The sequence below is a fragment of the Brassica napus genome, chromosome C1 (assembly GCF_020379485.1).
Source record: "Brassica napus cultivar Da-Ae chromosome C1, Da-Ae, whole genome shotgun sequence".
NCBI lineage: Eukaryota > Viridiplantae > Streptophyta > Magnoliopsida > Brassicales > Brassicaceae > Brassica > Brassica napus.
This window is the reverse complement of record NC_063444.1, coordinates 25,486,518-25,507,604: the sequence shown is the minus strand read 5'-3', so window position 1 is coordinate 25,507,604 and position 21,087 is coordinate 25,486,518. Positions and strand designations below refer to the sequence as shown.

The window sequence follows — 21,087 nt, the reverse complement described above, 5'->3', positions numbered from 1 at the left end:
GCGGTTTCTGGAGACGCGACGAGGCTGACAGAGTGGTGAGAGTCCAAAGAGTTGGCTTTTAAGGACTGATGATGACAACCAGATCTAGTTTTCAATTTTTTAGATCTCCGATGGTCTCATCATGGCAGCGGCGCGTGACCTGGGAATGCGACTCCTCCTCTACAGATATCCCTTAGGCTACGACGGGGAGGTTTGTCAGAGGAGTGGGACGGTGGTTGAGGAGTGTCGCCTCTGTTCTTGCAAACGGTGATTTTTTCTATCCTTCGTCTGGGAAGGACCTTGATGACTCCGTTATCAAAGACGCCTGCAGGAGCTCTCTACTGGCGTGTGTTAGAGGGGTATTCTGGAGACGGTGCGTGAAGCCTACTCGTTTAATGGAAGCAGCTGGATCGTTTATGGTTCGATGGTGGTTAGGCGAAAAGGCTCTCTTTCTCTGGCTCTCCGGTTCACGATTTGTCAAACCAGTGTGGTCAATGTTCACAGCGATGAAGTCGAGCTATAAGCACACATCTTCCTTGGTTATGACATGAAGGATATGCATTCAAATGTGTAGGAAAGGCAAGAGATTTGTTAACCGGTTCTCGGTCACAACATGTGGCAAGGTCCCGAATCTTAGGACGTGGTCAACCTGAGACAAGGGGCCTTGGTGGAAGCACATGGTGAGCCTCAATATCCCAGCGTCAGATTGGCTCGTTTGAGTTTTTTACAGTTGTAGTCTCACTCTCTTAAAGATGATGAGGCTAAGATGGTTGGCACTGTTGCCGTTGTCAAAGTCCGAATTTGCAAGACTACAACGCCTTAGTTCCAGACTATTTGGAGTCTCCTACGGTGGAATATGCACCATCCGTTGAGGTTGTGGGTGGTGACGCACTAAATTCTGATCTTATGGCACCAATGGCTCTGGTTTTACTTGTCGAGTTTTCACACTAGGCGACTTTAATGGTTTAGGAATAACTTTGTAGTCTTGTTTTTTAGTGGTAGAATTAGGTGGTTTAAGGGGAGTTACATCCCGAGTCTTGGGATGTACTCTTTCTCGTTGTGGTGAAACATACATCAATGTACTCTAGGTTAAGCTGTATCCGAGTGAGAAATCACCTAATGAGTGTTCCAGGGTGTTGCTAAGATGCATTGTTATATATGTGGTAAAAATGATGTGGTAGCAGAAACATCACGTCAATTAGGATCTGGTGATGTCATCATCATACCTGGTGACGTTGCTGAGGTTGAGGACTGCAAGGAGTTCATTGATGAGGCGATTCATCATTTCGGAAAACGTAAGCATTCAAATAATTGAAAAATTACCTACATCATACATAGCAATATTATGATTATGAATGTTGATGCCTGGCGGTAACCCGTAAATTATGACCTACAAATACAGTTTGGGGTAATTATAAACTGATTTACATCATAATGACAAATTACATGTTATAAAAACATAGATGTTAAAAAAACATTTTCAAATTCTAATGCTATTGAATTTATGGTTTTAAAATTTTGCACTAATATTTATTGTTATTAAACATATTTCATATAATGAAATTGAAGAGTATTCTAGTAATTTTCGTATGTTTTAGTGAAAGTTTATAATTCAAAACAAAAAACTTATACCATTCCAGTCAGAAATGCCAAGTATCCATGGATAAGAATATTTATCCAACTCCGGATCTTCAATATCGTTTTACCACCATAATAGATAGTCCAAGATGCTATAAGCAATGAATATTGGTAAATCAATGGGAAAAAGGAGTAGATGATAATGTCCAAGCTTATAAAATTGGCGAACATTCGAAAATAGCATAATTTACAGGTTCATTAAAATCCCCACATCTACATCTAAGAAAATGATGATCACATCACATATGATGAAGTGTCAAATTTTCTAGCACTGCTAAAATGTCATGTCATAGTCTACCATATAAGATGACATCTTTTTTGAGGAGAACTGATTTTCCAGATAAGTGCTTGAAGCATAGTGATGCTAGGTTCTGTTAATATGACCTAATATTTGTGGTTTAGAATATTCCTACTACCCAATATCCCGATTTTACTATATACTGACCACTCTTCGTATAACTCCAACAAAATTTATCATTTTGTGTGGATTGGCTTACGAACTTAATCCTCTCCAACATCTCCACATTCCATTATTTAACCTTGCCATGAATAAAGTGTTTCACCTTCATTCTTGGGTGGACTACCAGAACATTAAACCGTGCTGACAGGAATCGTCGGAATCCAAAGGTCTTCTCAAGCTCTAATCTCAAAACCAGAATACACTTTAATGGTTTAGCTTCTGATAAAAATTTTTATACATAAGAACGCTATCAATATAACCTGATATCAAAGGAAAACTAAGTCGGTAATACTTGCCATGAAGCACTCTTGGGAGAAGAGAATCTTGAAATTGTACTAGCCGCCACAACTGTTTGCCCAACAACGATAGATTAAATTCATGAATTATACAGAAACCAAGACCAACTTCTTCGTTTGGGATATATAATTATCCCATTCTGCCCGATGCATCGACCTTTTAGATGGATTTAAGCTCCATCAGAACCGTGCAATGACACTTGTAAGTTTTTCACAAATATCCAAGGAAACATAAAGCTTAACATTGGTTGGAAGAGATAATATGATAAAGTTTATCAAAATTTCCTTCCCTCCTTTTGAAAACCATCGTGTGGACCATCCGTTAAATCTATGTTGTAGTCTATCCATTGGGAACGTAATAATTTTGCATTTTGATCAACTAATATCCTCTGGAATTTCTAAGTAGGATCCCATCCCGTCTTTGTTATCCATTCCCAAAGAAGATTTGTTCGTTTAATTCACATTTCTAGGTACTCTCTTACCAAAGAGTATATAATATTTTTCAAAATTAATACACTAACCCGATACTTTTCAATATATCTTGATTGCTTTCATTACTTCATCACATTTACGGGGGTTCCGCCTTACACATGAGACACGTATCCCGTTATATTTCCTTGATTTTCCGCATGGTTAAGAAGGTTAACAAGCGTTTCCGTGCATAAAATAGAGATAAAAGAAGACAAAGGATCTCCTTGACAATGTAAACCCCTTTTGGGTAAAATTTTGCCTTTGTGCTGACAATTCATCAGAACATGATATTGGATAGATGTTATGCATCGTATTATCCAATCTATTCATGTTGCCGAAAAACCCGTCTTTTCCATGACAACTTTAATAAAATTCAATTTCACTTGATCATACGCTTTGCTCATGTCAGTTTTGATAACCATTCACTTGTTTCTTCCTCTCGGATTTGTTATGAGGGCGTGGAAAATTTCTTGAGCAATCATTATATTGTATGTGATCTGTCTTCCAGCAGCAAAGGCTGACTGGTTTTTTGATACACAATCAGGTCATGCTTTCTTTAATATATGGAAAAAGACTTTAGCGATTATCTTGTAACTCACATTGCAAAGACTGATTGGCCGATGACTATATGCTTGTCCTTTTTAGGAATGAGACAAATGTTTGTATCATTGAGTCCTTGAGCCATAAGACCTTTGGAAAGAAAATTATTAACCATATGAGTTAAATCTCCTTTCACAATCTCCCAGAACTTCTAAGAGAAAAGCGGTGTCATTCCATCAGACATATGGGCCTTTTCAGGTGCATCGCAAACAAAGTAAGTTTTATTTCCCATTTTGTAACATAGGACGTAAGATCCTCATTAATCATATCTATGATGGTCAATGAAATATTCGCTAATGCTTCATCAATCTCTTACAGGTTTGATGACTTTAAGATATTTCCGAAATAACTAGTAGCTATGGCTGCCAATCGCTCCAGCATTACATGAATCATCAATTAAACATGTAATTCTGGTTTTGCATGTCTCTGATTGGTTAGTACATGGAAAATCATCGGCTGGATGTTTTGCAACACAATTTTTATGTCTCTGAAAGGAATAGTGCTCGTGGATAATACTTCTGATGCATCTCCTCTAGACGTCGAACTATGACGTCATACCCAACCCCTTCGACAATTCCAATTGAGTGTCTTTGTAGATGTAGATCTAAAGGTTTATGTGAAACCATCAAAAACTTTTATGGCTTGAAAAAGGGATCTCTTTACTCTTATACTTTTTCATTAGAACAAGACTGTAACACCCCCGACCACCCAAGGCTAATAGGCTTTCCACGCCCACTTACCCGACATGTGAGTCTCATTTCATACGTTGAGTGGTACGTTAGTTTTTCTGAGGATTGAAAGTCACTACATGATCTTTCCCCGTGCTTTGGCCTCACTCACACGATATCTTGAATCACTTGCCAATTGGTCGCCCATTCTTCCACTACTTCAGATGAAGCACACTTAACTCCAGACAGCTTCACTCCGGAAATCCTCTAGGAGTAGGTTTAGCCCTAGATGTTCAGTCAACTGCTGCACCTCGGGGGATGGAAAATATATCAACTCTTACTCTCGAGTTCTCTCTGGATATATGACAAATCAATTGTGTTAAACCTTTCATCATACACCATAAATCAGGATGTTACAAAGACTCGAGCGAGTCAACTCTGCTCTGTAAAAACTGATATAGTTCAACCTATAAGATGCAAAGACAGTCTCTGAAACAATAAAAAGAGCAATCCATATCAACGAGTATTCTAGAAATCACCTTGCTAAAATATTTGAACAATAGAGACGCAGCAGTAGTGAACATGGATAGCCTTTGGAAGGAGCAAATCACTTTGATTCAAGTCCGAATTCCAAATGAGAAATCCAGTACAGTGTATAGCTAATGGGGTTTCAGATCTTTAAGGTGATGAGTTCACTTCGAGTACGGAGTCGCCACCATATCGCCAGGATTTCTCGTTCGCCGCTGGGATTAGAGAGATAAGATCGCAGTGATAGATCAGAGGTGAGTCTCCGAGATGTGTATCACAATCTGAAGCCAAAGAGAATTCAGATCCAAACGAATATAAGATCACATTGCTGGAGAAGATACAATGCACTCATCACTAGACTGATCATCAACCACCGAGATGAAACACTTAAATGACAAAAACAGGATGAGAGATTTTGATTATGATCTATAACCAATGGGCTAAATGATCCAGGTTCTCATTGCAACACATAGCTCCTTATTTCATGTCGAAGAGAACAATATGAAACCAGAGAGACGAAAGTAGGAGCCAAAGGGCTTGCAGGTTTAATCACCGAAATTATATCTATAGTCATAGGACTATAGATCAGCACCAAGAAGAGATCTCACCAAGAAGAGATCGCCCCAAGAAGAGATCTACATATGAGCACCAGGAAGAGATAGTAGATCGTGGGTGATTCACCGCAATTTCCACTCCCAAGAGCTCCGTCTGTTCTGCTCCAGATATTTATGATATATTTTTCTTTTGCTGAAAATCTTATAGTTTTAAATAGGATTATGTAGTGGTTTAATTAAAATCATATTAACATTCATAACTGACCCAAAATCATTTAAAACTCATATAAAATCAAATTATTCCAAATCATTATAAATACATAACTCAATACACATTGTTGGACCCAAGTCCCCACAAGATCCAATAAAAAAGGGGGCCGCTCCATGTTAAAGAAAGACTTGGATCTCGACTTCAGGTTGACCTAAACTAAGACGGATATTCGGAGATCGATCACTAGCTCAAACTAAAAAAAGAGATCGAGGACCCGTCTGAAAATGGAAGGACCAAGTCGAAGAATAACCTCCAGAATCATTGGAACATACGAGCCACGAGCAAAATACGCTAGAGATCTCGGGATCAACAACATACAAAGGAAAAAATCACAGATGTATCATCGAACAGAAACGATTATAAAAGGAAGAAAAGAGAGAAGAGAAAGCACATTCTGAGACCTAGATTACCACCTTCCACTTCGACCTCGATCTCCATATCTTTGATTCATAGTTTCTATCTTAGTTGATCTTGGTAAATTCTTGTAAACTCCATTTGTTTTGAACATCAATGTATAGTTTTTTTCATCAGCTTGAGTCTGATTAAATCGTTATGTTACGAGGATATTGTTATCCACATACTTCTTCTTTCTTAATTTTTTACATAAAATCACTATCAAATACTTTGTGTAGGTTTTAAGATCCACATTTTGGCGCCGTCTGTGGAGAAAGGAAACATAGGATTTGATATTGTGTTTACACACATAGATATCAATAAAAATATATGATTCTATAAACGAACTATTATAATCGGCCATGGTACAGTTTTTAATTGAATTGTTAGAATTCTTGTTTTGTATGGTTTGGTCAAATCAATTTACATGGTTATAGTTCTAATCAAGTTGTCATATCTAAACAGTGGACCACCTGATCAACGATGCTGGAGTAACTCAATCCGTTGTTTTTGAAGATTACATTCATATTCAAGCCGCTAATCCTATAATGGTGAGTTTTAATTTGCAAAATTCACATTAACCCATAAATTAAGTAAACTGATTAGATATCAGTACCAAACATGAACTTTATATAATTTCTTCAATATACACGTTAAAGTGCATGTTCATAACAAAAAGGAAAAGAAAACAAAAACAGTTTTTACATAAAATATTCTATATATTTTAAAATGCAAACAAATTTTATTTCCATATCATTACTGTTTACACTATCTTATCTTATTATATAAAGCTTGGTTCTTCAAAGTTGCTAATTAACATGATTGCGACACATAACAATTATATATTTAAGATTGTGACATGTGTTAATCTATCTCATAATTAAAAGTATGTATACTAAGATATTAAGAAAAACGTATTTTATTAAAAATATTATTATATATATTATTTAATAGTAATTTTCCTTTTTTTAAATCCTAATCAAAATATTATTGCAAAATATTATTTGATAATAATTTTCTTCTAATATTGTGACATGTGTTTAAATATATAATGATTAAAAATATATATAATAAGAAAATAAAAATGAATTTTAAAACAAATACTTTTAAAAATTATTTAATAAAAACGATTTAAAAAAAATATTTAGTAGTAATTGTTTTAGAAATTTTCCCTTTTCAAAATCCTAAAAAATAGATTTTAAAACAATTTATTTAATATAAATTTCTTTTCTAAACAATTTATTTAATACAACCCATGCTATACCTACGTGAGTTCGCCCCAGCATCTCGAAACAAACGTACCAGTACTCGCACCCTACGGCCGAGTATGTCCTGATCAGACACATACTCGCGGGAATCCGGTCATAATCGTAGTATTAACTAATATGCCCGAGACGATGACTCCTAACCATCTCATGGTTTGCTAAGTAAGGTTTGGCCGACCGAACACTTGGAAATTACTTAGAGATCGAGTTAGGAACCGTTGTCGTTTAAAAGATGTTTTTCACGGTCTAAAGTAATCCTATATTGACTCGTATCTAGTCGACGTACGTCAAGCAAACAAGGGAACTTGACAAAACGACCAAACAAAACTCGAACAAGATTTATTGAAATTCACAGCCCGTACTATGTCGCTATCTCGATACGGCGTAAAGTCACACACTCTATAATCATTTTCCTATTTTTGCAACCCCCCGATCTTTTCTCACGACGAGATCAGTACCGAACACTCAAAAGAAAAGCAAAACAAGTGATGCAGGATTCGTAAAGAGAAGAAATAAATAGAGTCTTAAAAAAAAGGGCAAAGGAATACATCAAGAGCAAGAGTGCCGTGAAAAGTTAAAAGAAACAAAGCGACAAAGTTACTCCTCAGGGTCTTCAGCCCGCTCTTGCGCAACGGTTCCACCACCAAGGGATGGCTCCGAAGGATCAGCACACACCGACCGCGCTGCATTGACGCCCTCAGCGAGTCCACCATTCGCGAAGATTTCCGAAGTGCCTGTTGGATTTCGCGATCATCTCGCTCTCAACCCTCATCCTCTCCTTCGTAACCTCATAGACACGCGAATCCCTAAGCCGACCCAACTCTTTCTTATGTTCTTCGGCTTTGACCCCCATCTCTTCCATCAGACTGGCCTTCCGATACTCCAAAGTCGCAATGGTCACATTAGCGATGGAGTGTTCAGCCTCGGCCTCGTCAGCTCGCTCCCGCTGAATCTTCTTCCGAGCAATCGCTCGTTCTCTCTTCTCGGCCATCCTCACGAACTCATCCCTCCATTCCGCTTTCTTCCGGCGGAGAAGCTTACCCTTGGCCGCCACTACTTTCTCCGACTTTCTCAAGGCTTTGCGAGTCTCCTTCAAGGCTGTGTCGTATTTCTCAACAACGAAATTCATGCTCCCGTCGCCCTAACATGAAAACAGAATATTTAAGTTTCTTTCACATAAAAGGAAGACAGTCAAAGGAAGTACTTACCAGTAATTTAGTGCAAGAAGCGTCGACGTACTCGTCCTTAAAGATCAAGTCAGACACGGATGGAAGAGGCTTCGGCCCGCATTTGATCTGGCTGACCAACTCAGCACATTTATAAGGAGCATAAATAAGTGGGGTGGGACCATTGTACTCGAATGACACGTGATCAGGAAACTCGACCCTCGGAGTCTTCTTCCGAGACGAAGCACCGACGGCTGATGTTCCAGGGATCGACGAAACTAGAGCACTAGCGACCGTCTCTCGATCACCCGCCTTTTTGGATTTCTTCTTCTTCCGCAGCGTAACTTCGGGAGAGGCGTCTTCAAGATCATCCAATGAGGCTAAGTTGAGAGCCGGCTCACCAGTTGATTCACTCCGATGCACAGGGTTGGCGACATCAGTCTTTCGTGGCCTCACGATCCCCGCAGCTTGAGTCTGCTGATTGCCTCTCTTCCTCTTTTTTGATGACGGTTCAGCCGTCTCCTCCTGACTTGGAATCTCAGCTTCAACAGGAGCTGCTTCAGAGCCTACGTTGACAGGAAGATCGTCACGGGGTCTCTTCTCCCCCTTCTTCTTCTTAGGAGCCAAAGTAGTGGTACCAGCCGAGGAATCTTGATGATGAGGGCTCGCATCGGTGGTGTCGGCAATCGCCATCTCGTTAGAAGGTGCAGGTAGTTCGACACTCGGCAGATTAAGTTCGACCGTCATAATCCCACTCAGATCTGAAAGCCCTCTCATTTTCCTTGCCTCGTTGATTCTCTTCTGCTCTTCCTTTGTGAATAGCGAGATCCACCTCTTTGTCTTGTTGGCAGAAAGAGGATAACTCGAATTCCAATCTTCTGCGAAGAACACGAGTCCAGAAGCCCGACCATTAGGCAAAGTCAAAAAGTCGTATTGAAATAAAAGAAATGTATGGACTTACTCCTGGAAATACGATCAATCGAACGGTGAACCCTCTCCCAAGAAATATTCCCCCAATGCTCCTGAGCAAGTCCCGCAACGGTGCGAGCGTTTGTAAGAAAGTCTTTTGGATAGTAACGAGAAGTCGGATGGTCGGCTGCATAAAAAAAACAACGAAGGCAGAAAGCAGTTAGTATACGAAGAAACAGTACGAGTTAACGAAGATGTTCTACCGAGCAAAGTGTTCTATAAGACATGGTAGTCGTCATCTGGCGGGTATTCGAAGGCAGAGTCATCACATTTAACAAAGAAATAAGATCTCTGCCAATCCGGCGTCTTGTTAGGATGCCTTCCTATCACATTGTAGCTGGGACGCATTTTTATCAACAGAAGCCCGTCGTCTAACGAGCTGACGGACGTCAACTCCTTGAAGACACGAACGCTCAACGAGACATCAATTTCAGCGGCCATAACCATCAGGGCCACCGCGATACGCCACGAACCATTCAAAAACTGACTTATCGTTGCATCTCGGCGCCTCGCATACAATGTGACTAGTCGAAGAATTGGGAACCAAAGCTTCGTATCGTCCCGAAAATAGGATTCGTAAACGCACTGATACCCAACTGGTGGTGACCAAGGCCTCTGGTTTTCCGAGGGAATCAAGAAAGTTACCCCTAGTCCATGACGTTCCCTCAGAAGCTTCTTCACGCTATTGGGAGTTGACTGAGTCTTAGTAACATTTTCCCAAGCTTGACCGCTCACATCAGGAGAGGGCAGGAACTCGGAAGCTAACGCCGGGAGCTCCTCAAAGATCCCTCCAGGATAATAGCACGTCGGCACGTAATTGACAGCGAGAGCTCCGTCCCTCGCACCGCCGGAACCGTCTCTCTCGCTAGCCTGTGGCTCATCTGGATTTCCTCTCACTTCTTGCCGATACGAATGCGCAGATTCGGAGATTAGGATCCTTTGAAACAGATCTAAATTCCCGGTGTCCATCATCGCGTCGTGATGAATCCGTTCAAATTCTTCAAGCGGTGCCTCGGTCGTATCTCTTGAAGGACTAGAGGAGGCCGCGATCTCTTTTCCTCTCTGTTTATGAGATAACATCCCGCCAGACGACATATCGCTATCTATGTTGCAACAACAACCTAGAGAGAGAAATAAGAAGGAGGATAGAGAGAATACCTGAGAAGTGCAGAGAAGAATGGAGAGAATGAGAAGGAAGCGAATATTTATAGGGAAAGAAGGGGTGCCTCCCCGAGGCGTCATCATTTGGCCTACATGGGCCTATGTGGGCCTAGGAACAGTTACCTAGCCGCAGAAGAAATTGGAGCGTCGTTTCGACTTCCCATTTTAACCGACCTCAACCCCGATCAGAACCAATGGTTAAGGGAAAACCTAACCAAACCAAAGCCGTTTCGGTAGAGATTTTACTAAACCACCCGACGAAGGGGAAACGCCTAATGATGCCTCGCGACATCCGGTCAGGAGACGTTCATGCGAAACGTTCCGTCTGTCATTCCAAACCTTTAACTTCCTAAATTCATCGAATCCGACAGGATCTTCATCTCGATGAACTGGGGGGACTTACTGTAGATGGTAAATTTGACCATCCCTCAAGGCCCGAAGAACAGACGGCCCGGCCCACATGAAGCGGAGCATCGGCTCGACGCGGTGGCTTGAAGGGTCGATCTCTCGGCGTAATGTGAGAGAGCTTTCGATGGGCTTCTCGACTAAACGCCCCGAGGAAACGACCCCACGAGACAACATGGGCTTCTCGGCCCAGCGAGTTAAAGCCCACAGAGACGACACAAACTAGGTCACGGAAGAGCGTGAGGTCAGCTATAAAAGGGGAAGGAAAGGCAACGTAGGGGGGATCCGAAATCACTAATACACACTGGGCGGCTAAATTAGGGTTTTACCTTTGTTATCTCGCCTTGTTGTATCTCTCCGGTAAAGCCTTCGAGGCTCCGGTACCTTTCCTTTCACGCATTTCCTTTCCTTGTAACCGACGAAACGTTCTTCCGACCATTAATAAGACGTCTTTGCTTGAACCCACTTCTAAAACCGAACGTTCTCTCGTTCTCTACCGTTTTCCGATCAAACAATAAGGCTTATTCCTTCGGATCCTAGCAGATGTAAGTGTTCATATATATATACAACCATTCCAAGAATTCAAGATCATGAGATAATTCATTAAATCAAGACAACAGCATACATAAACCCTGATCGTGAACAAAAGAAATGTCTTTCTAAGAAATGTCTTTCTTTTTTTTTGTGCATAATGCAGGCCTAATATAAAGAATCTCGACAACCGTTGCGGCAACTAGGAGCAATAAGATCATATGGTCATGTCTATTCTCCAAAGTTCTCTTGAGGTATCCATCCTTGAAGCTTACAGTTATTGTGAGAGGGCAAATGATCTATGGGATACATTTAAAAAGGTGTATGGAAACACTTCTAATCTTAACCTGGTATTTGAGGTCAAGTGAGCGATCAATGGGTTGGCTCAGGAAGACATGGAGTTCACCAAGCATCTAGGGAGGTTCAGAGCTTTGTAGTCAGAGCTAGAGATGCTGAGGCCAAGCACAACTGATCCTGATGAGCTAGATGAGAGGCGTGAGCAAGACAAAGTATTTGGACTCTTACTCACCTTGAATCCAACTTATAATGATCTCATCAAGCATATCTTGAGGTATGGTAAGCTCCCGGATCTTGAAGATGTGTGCGCACTAGTTCAGAAGGAACAAAGGTCTCTTGGGCTCTTTGGAAACAAAGGAGAACTCTCTCTAGCTAATCAAGCTGAAGCTCAACAAGCAAACAAAGCAGTGCACAACAAGTTTGAAGAGAGGAGGTTCACAGGTAACTGTGATCATTGCAAGAGGCAAGGTCATAAGAGCCAGTGATGGATACTACATCCTCATTTGAAGCAGGCCAAGTTCATGAAGGAGAAGGATACAAGAGCTCATGTGTCCTATGTACCAGCCGAGCAGTATGGAAAAAGTGAAGCCGGTTCAAGCAAGGGCAATGAGGCAGACAAGCATGAGATGGGTGAAAGAAAATCTCTGGTGTCCTACACACCTCAAGCAAACCGATCAAATGAGAATGAGAGCATAAGGTGGTCAGACATTGATGCCCTTATCAAAATGCTCAAGGATAATGGTAACAAGTTTAGTAACTCTTTTGTTATGCTTTAGGTGCTACTAGGATTCCTAGTATGTGTGATCATTCATATACTGATTGCTGCTTCAAAAATGACCGGCTCATATTCATGATGCATTTAGAAATGCTAGTATACTAAATGATTCACCTTGTGCCTATAAACCATCTAGCATATTGGGTCATTCTCACACTGGTAATAACATGTCTAAACCATTGATAATTGATTATGGTGCATCTCATCATATGACTAGTGAAGCTAGCTTAATTAAAAATATTGAACTGGCCAATGAACATGTTATGATTGCTAATAGAGATAATATTCTAATTAGAGGAATATGTAACTTGAAACTGTTTAATAAAGATTCTAAAGCATTTTACATGCCTGAATTCACATCAAACTTGTTATCTGTTAAGAAATGCACTAATGACTTACAATGCAATGTTATATTCAGTTCTAATGATGTGAAGTTTCAGGATATTGAGAGCAGTCAATTGATTGGAAAATGAGTTACCAAGGGAGATCTATATTTACTTGAAGAACTAGCTCATGTTTCTTATTATAGTTTCTCATTTACTACTGCTTTGAGGTATACTAGATTAGGACACCCTCATGTTAGAGCTTTGAACTTGATGTTACCAGGTGTTGTTTTTGAAAATAAGGATTGTGAAGCTTGTATTTTAGGCAAGCATTGTAAGACCGTGTTTCCTAAATCATCTACTATATATGATAATTGTTTTGTTTTGATTCATCCCGATGTGTCGAATGCACCTTGCTTATCTAAGGATAATTTCAAATATTTTGTCACATTCATAGATGAAAAATCTAATTACATGTGGTTAACCTTAATTCAATCTAAGATAGAGTTCTTGAAGCATTTAAAATTTTTCAGAACTATGTGACTAACCATTTCAATGCTAAGAATAAAAATTTTAGATCAGATAATGGTGAAGAGTACACATGTCAAGCCTACAAGCAACACCTAGCTCAACATGGTATCCTACACCAAACGAGTTGTCCTTATACTCCTCATCAAAATGTAGTATCTGAGAGAAAGAATCGATACCTTATGGAAGTAACAAGTTCCGTGATGTTTCAAGCCAATGTCCCAAAGAGATTTTGGAGTGATACACTTGCTACAGCTTGTTACATGTTCAACAGTGTACCAACCAAAGTCTTGGGTGATCAGACACCATTTGAGGTTCTCAACAAGTACAAGGCATCATTGGAGCATATGAGAGCCTTTGGGTGTTTTGTGCTTTGTCTTGAGATCGGGAGAGTTGAGAAACAAGTTGAAAGCAAAGAGTACAAATGGAATGTTCATCGGCTACTCCACTTCTGAAAAGGGTTACAAATTATGATTCATTGATATCACTCAAATTACCCTAAGGAATGAACTACTCTCTCAAATAAGAGGTTCGGATGTAGTACTTAGGGATCAAATCCACAGAGACTCTAGGATTACACAATAGATTATTGTCTTGAAATAAATCTAGATTAATTGGTTTATAAGTTTTAAAACAGTAAATGGATTGGTGAGCAAGTTTATTGCTCGATTGATTTGTTTTGAGGTTGTTAACAGTTGGGAGAAATAGCTAGATTCAGGTATGTTCTCAGGTATGATAAGTAATACTTAAAGTGGTTTTTAGGGGTTTATTGATATTAATTGTTCTTGAATTCAAACTAAGATATAATCAATCTGATTATCTAATATGGATCTCGGATTTCAACTCTCGTATGTTAATCACGAGAAAGTGTCGATCGATAATTCTTTACGAATATCGATCGATACACCTTTCAAAATATCTATCGACAGGGCTATAGCTGTGTCGATCGATACTTCGTCCAGAAAGCTTTACAGATGGGTTTGATTTATATTCTCTAACCCACTAGACCAACTCTCGTCTGTATCTAGTCAGTTAGATCATACTAGTTAATTTCAGGTATTGAGTCAAGCAATGGCTTGATCTCAATTAATCCTAAGATCTAAGTTTAAAGGGTGGTCAATCCTAAAATTAGCTTTAAGCACAACTAGATGAGGAACTATATTTCTAAACACGCTAACAATTGTTGTTGTCAGTAATACATTTAGTAATACATTTATCAACCTATTGAGAAACCTAAATCTAACAGTAAGGACTACTAAGACATATTCATGGAACACATAGTTATGATGATCTGAATAATACTTAAATAAAATGAGTAAATAGAGTAAGCAACATAATAAATGAAAGCGAGAGAGTTCAAGATCTTCTCTGTTTTGCAGTGTTGATCTATCTCTCCAATTCTAAGCTCTCTCCTTTCAATGGTGGCTTCTTGCTTCCTCCAAATTAGGTCTAAAAAGGTCTCTAGGCAAGTCTGCCTCTAAAATGATACAAAACCCTAATAAATAGCCTAACAGGCGGCAATTGACTTGAAATGTAATTATTGAAACTTTTGTGAAACTTGAAATCTTCTAATTTGTCATTAAATCTCGAGTGGCTTCGCCGTCAATCGATGAGAAGAGGTCAACATCGATCGATATTTGTTGGCAACCGTCGGTCGATATTTCTTGGTAACCATCGATCAATATTTCCTGGTAACCGTCGACCATCTCCTATTTCCAGCAAAACTCAAAAGATCTCCAAATAGCTCCAAATACATCATTTTCTTCTAGTTAGTAATTGAACTTGTAATTGCTCTAAATAGACTCTATATAATAGTAAATATATCTTAAAACACTTATAAACCATGGCTAATAATGGGTAAAATCCATGGTCTATCAACTCCCCCAGACTTATTCTTTTGCTTGTCCTCAAGCAAAACATACTAGCAGCATCTCTGAAAGAGCTTTGAAAACAGCAGAGACTCACACAATTTTAAATTTAGAATCATCACCTCTACAATATTGCAATCCACATCTAAGAACTCCTAATCACAAAACACATCATACTATATCCTAGCTTTGCAACCAAATTCAACTAGCTAACAACTTAGCAAATCTTATATGACATTCCCCTCTACCAACCTCATTTTTTAGCGTAAATAAAAGGGCAGGCTTTACCTAGGGAGTATCAATCACAGGATGTAAGGATTTTCAAACAAGTATCTGGACCTGCAGGTTAACACTAGTTTCTATCCTCTCTCTCTACTAATTTTCTCTCTCAGTCAAAGTCTACTTACATTTGCAAGATCTTTGATCAAGATTGGACAGGCTTCCATGAATCAAGACTTAATGGTGGTTGCCATCAAGTCCTGTTCACTTATTTTTGACCTATATCCTAGGATTATTTGTGAAGCAAGCCTTAATGGTTGTAGCCACCAAGTCATGTTTTAATCCTTTACCTATAGAATTCTTATGAATCAAGCTTTAATGGTTGTAGCCACCAAGTACTGTTCGAATTCCTTCCTAAATAAATCTCTAATAGATATGTAAATATATATAAATGTTTTTTTTATATCTATATTTCAAAAATAGAGAGAGAGAGGGTGATAAATCTATCTACACAAGCCTTTACCTTCCAAAGTTGTTTGAAGAATCCGAGCCCATGTATACCAAGCCCCAAGACAAGCAGTTGTGTCAGGTTTAGTGTTGGAGGTCAGGTTTGGTTCCTTCAAACAATTTCAGCAAGTGTAACATAGTTGACATGTTGATCCACTTTAGTATCTTTAGTACTATCTGCAATCAGTAAGTCTAGGATGGTGCTAAAGAGTGGTTAGATAACAAGCAAAAATCTAATAAGTTCATAATCCCCTTCTTGACTCAATAAAACCTTTATGTTTTGAAAATATGATTTTTTTAAAAAAAATTAATGAATAAACTAATGTCAGTGAGTACCTCCCCCAGACTTAAATTTCACTGTCCCCAGTGATATTCAGTCTAAGATTGGTTGGTTAGAGAATGAATAATAAGTACTAAGTTGGATGTTAGACAAGAGAAAAGAATGTTCGTACGCCTCTATCTCGAGTGTCGATCGATATACACAACTCTTTATCGATCGATATAAGCGCATCACCGTCGATCTACGTAAGTACCTCTTCGTCGATCGACGTAAGTACCTCTTCGTCGATCGATAGCGCATAAACAAAACATTTTTGTGCTAGCTGCAGCGTATCAAGGTGTCTAACTCATCATAGAATCAGTATCAGTCAGCTATGTTAGCTCTGTTAGACAATCCAAACACATGCAAGGTTAGCAAAATAGAAAAATTCCAGTCATAACATAGAATAATAAGTTCGAAAGAAAATCCTAATAGTACGAAAGTAAAAGAAAACATAAGTAGATAAGGATAAAAATATGAGGACTAGTCCTCATCAATGGTGTCGTCGCTGGAGGTGCCTCTGCGCAGGCGTGATGGTCCTGCTGCTAACGGTGAGCTGGCTCGCACACTCCTCCTGCTCGAACAGCGACATCTCGATACTCTAGCATAGGTGGGAATGGCGGGAGTGCGGCCTCAGGCTGATGTGGCTGAGGTCCTCCAGGTCGCTGGACCGTGTAGCGGCACAGCATGGTTGCTGGGGCTCGGAGGAGGCGTGGGTCAGGGCGGAACTGAATGCTGGTAAGGCCATGGTCGAAATTTGTGAGTGTACGAAGTGGAAGCCTCACCAAGTGTGTGCCATTCTCATCTCTGAAGCACCAGTCGCGGTCTTCCTTGAGCCACTGGGTGCTCGTGAGATGCGCTGCATCCATGTAGACGATCCAGTCATCCATCTCAGCATCGTCTAACGGAACTCCGCAATGTATGAAAATCGGGGTAAGTAGGCTCCCGACCGTCTCCTTCTTCCTTCCCTTTGACTGGAACGGATTCATCTTGAGCTTGACCAGATGCTCAGCAAATATGGCTCCAATATTGGGCCACACGTCGTCTGCGGGCTCCTCGATGTCCTCCATGTGAACCAAACTCCTCACCGCGTAATAGACCAATGTGAGCTCCTGCACCCGAACCTTACTAGGTTCCATCTTGCACAACAGAGTGTTGGCAAGGACCTTCATGAAGTAGCACAGAGTCGGGTGACAGTGTCCGTCTGAAGAGTCTTGGCGGAGTCGAAGAAGCCGGTGGCTATGTGCCCCCAAAATGTCGAGATCCCTGCGAAGTCGGGTACAATGGCGTGCTGACGCTCGTTCTCGAACCATAGATAGTGCAGAGGGTCGAGAGAGGGACTCTGTAACGGATGCCGCGAATGAAGAAGGTCAAGACACCCTCGTTAGCTCTCTTTGCCCTTTCGTGGGCATAGTAGACGTTCACCATGGCCATGAACTAACGGAACAGCTCCGGGTAGAGAACCTGTGTGTTAATGGCCATGTTCCCCATACCCAGCTCCTCGAACAAGTCCTCGAGGTCCATTTGATGCCCAAAGCCCGGATCACATCTGGATCGACGAACCGCGTCGGCTCGATGGAGACTTTCAGCCACTCATTGTAGAATATGCTGTCATAGTCGTCCCAAGTGTCCTCGATCGCACGGTTTCTACATGCCGAGCTCTTCGCCGCTTTGTGTGTGTCCTCGAAGTGGTCAAAGAGCGCGATTGGTTCGTCTTCGCGCTCGCGTGGCCAAGGGTGCTGGTCACGAACCGGTGGTGGTTGATGAGTTGTGCTACTGCCGCCTATGTCAAACCCCCGCTTCGTCCACCTTTCATACACCTGCAACCAAAACCATAAACAAAAATATGAATTCAGTTCGGTTTTATGGTTTGGTGCAATATCGATCGATGATAACTGGTCGATGTCGATCGATATTCGGTGTGACAATCGATCGATGAAAGTTGTGTATCATCGGTCGATTTCACCTTCGCGGGAACCTGCAAAAACCCATTAATGCAATTCGATTTGCATGACACATATAATTGGTTTAATCGATCAGTGATCCCTATTCTATCACTTCTTTAGCACAACTTGATCTATAAAGGCCCGAAAATCCCGGTTCAAACTCATTCTCTATTTCAACCCTGGCAAGAACGAAAATTTAGAAAATTTCGTGTTAATACCATGATGATGCGTGAGTTAAGCGATCAAAGCGGATAGAGGGTTGAAAATCGAGTGGATTGAGCGAAAGAATCGTTAGACTTGGCCGAAAAACGAGAGAGAAAAGAGATGGAAGCGTTTTCGTAGGGTTTCCGGGTTTGTGCGAAAGTCTACTTAAGTGTCGACTTAAATGAGCCCGTGTCTGTTCATTCCATGTCGATCGATGATGAGGTGTCGTCGTCGATCGACAGACGTTTTGTTTTTCGATTGTGATATGATTGTGATATGTGTCAATTAAAAAATTAGATTGTGAATGTGTCAATAAAAAATTCCATTATGTGAAAATAACTTCTTCTTTTCCTAAAATCTTAAATAAAATAAATTTCTAAAATAATTTGTTTTTCTAATCTTAACCAATTAAAAAAAAATTCTTTTTTTTAAATCATGACCAGATAGAATTGCAAATTTTATTTAATAATAATTTTTACTTCAAAAGTTTAATGATAAACATGCATGATAGTAACAATTATTCAATTAACAAGAAAAATGGTAAAAATATTAATGATATTGAAAAAAACAAATTTTTAAAATTGAAACTTTTAAAAATAGTTAATATTAGTTGGAAATAGTTATTTGATAGAAATTTTATTTTTTAAATCCTAGACAAAGTATAATTGTAAAAGATTATGTAATATTAATTTCCTTTCCTAAAATCCTACAAAACTGTAAAAAATATATTTGATAGTTGTTTTCCTTTTTCTATAAAAAAAATCCTAAGAAAAAAAAGAAATTTGTGTAATATTTTTAAGTCCTAACCAAAAAAGAATTGTAAAAATTTATATGATATTAAAATTATTAAAAATTATTCAATTAGCAAAAGAAGTGTAAAATTAGTATTGATACGAATTGTAAAAATAGCAATTTTAAAAATATTTATTAATAACTAAAAATAATTATTTGATAACAATACTTTTTTTTGAAATTTTAAAGAGAAGATAATTGTAATAGGTTATATGAGAGTAATTGACCTTTTCTAAAATCTTAAACAAAATTGTAAAAGAGTATTTTTTTTTTTTTAATTTTCTTATTGTAAATAAATAGGAGATATATAAAATCGAATTTTTTCCTTTTTTAAAAAATCCTAGCAAAATAAATTTTTAAATACTTTTTTAATAAAACATGAAATAAGTACATAAGAATATGTATAATGTTGTCATTGATTCGATTGATGTATTTAAGTTTCACTTCTTTTTTCTTTTCATTTCTTATTTCAGATTGTGTTCAGTTTAAATGTTTATGTATAGTATTTTCTCTAATCCTTAGCATAAAGTTTATAAAAACTCATCTATGCATCATGATTATAAAATGAAAATATTAACTTGAACTTATGTATGAAAATAAGTTTTAATAATAAAATAAATCTCAAACAACATATGCAAAAAGAACAATCATAATACTATAATAAAGTGATTTATTATTTTATGGTTTTTATTAAATTAAAACATCAAACAAAACTGTTGCAACGCAACGGGCTCAAGATTATCTTGTAATAAAAATAACATAATATTTAGGTTATGTTAGAAAAACCAACATAATGTTTTAGCGTTAAATCATTGTAAAAGCTACATGCTTCATCTAACTCGCGTGTATTTTAAGGACATCAACTTTTGGGGCTCGACATACATCACTTATTTTGCAATTCCACATCTTCGAAAAAGCAAGGGAAAAGTCATTGTGATTACATCTGGTGCAGAAACTATAGCTTTGCCGGTGGCAAGCGTCTACTCAGTAAGATCTTACTTGGGGCTCAACAATTACGTACTATTGACATTACTTGATTTATTGTTGTAGGCAAGCAAAGCAGCCTTGATAAGATTCTTTGAGACACTAAGAATTGAGCTCAATCCGGACATTAAAATAACAATTGTTTTTCCGGGAGTTGTAGCAACAGATATGACAACTCCTCGCTGTATAGAACATGTAAGTAACAAAGTGTACATTTTTACACCGTATAATTATTAACACTAATTCTAACTATATGTATTTTCGTGTACTCGATTTAAAAAATAGTATGGTTCAGATTTTATCTTCACGGAAACAGTGAGCAGATGTGCAAAAGGAATCTTCAACGGCATTTTTAGAGGAGAGACATACATAGAAGAGCCATCGTGGATGAAATGGATATATGTGATGAAAAACGTGTGTCCTGAAATCGTTGAATATGTACTCATTTATATATATATCCGTTCTCTCAAACCTTTTTTCAAGCGTGATTGATCATTTGGATACGTGCAATTGCAAACTCTAGTCTTTAATAATGGATGTGTTGCTATGATGGACGACATGAAACTTGTATTTTGTGTGTTATTAATTATCGCAATTGTGTTTCATCTATTGTTTTTTATATTTTCTCATATCTTTTATAGAGCCGAATATATCGTATAGCTAGAGGATTCCTTAATTATTCATTTAAGACTATGTATAGAACATGACTCCGAAGAAGATAAGTGTAGATGGTAAATTCGACCATCCCTCAACGCCCGAAGAACAGACGGTCCGGCCCACATGAAGCGGAGCATCGCTCGACGCGGCGGCTTGAAGGGTCGATCTCTCGGCGTAATGTGAGAGAGCTTTCGATGGGCTTCTCGACTAAACGCCCCGAGGAAACGACTCCACGAGACAACATGGGCTTCTCGGCCCAGCGAGTTAAAGCCCATAGAGACGACACAAACTAGGTCACGGAAGAGCGTGAGGT

The 21,087-nt window shown here is 39.0% G+C and overlaps 1 protein-coding gene across 1 annotated transcript; it reads left to right on the top strand.

Moving 5' to 3' along the window:
* On the top strand, positions 1-20,609 carry LOC106413163 (11-beta-hydroxysteroid dehydrogenase-like 3). The gene is made up of 5 exons (XM_048745978.1): positions 1-1,274; positions 6,324-6,409; positions 19,989-20,120; positions 20,184-20,312; positions 20,403-20,609. The coding sequence occupies exons 1-5, from the start codon at positions 1,124-1,126 to the stop codon at positions 20,607-20,609; spliced, it is 705 nt and encodes a 234-aa protein (XP_048601935.1). The 5' UTR covers positions 1-1,123.
* The last annotated feature ends 478 nt before the right edge of the window (positions 20,610-21,087 follow it).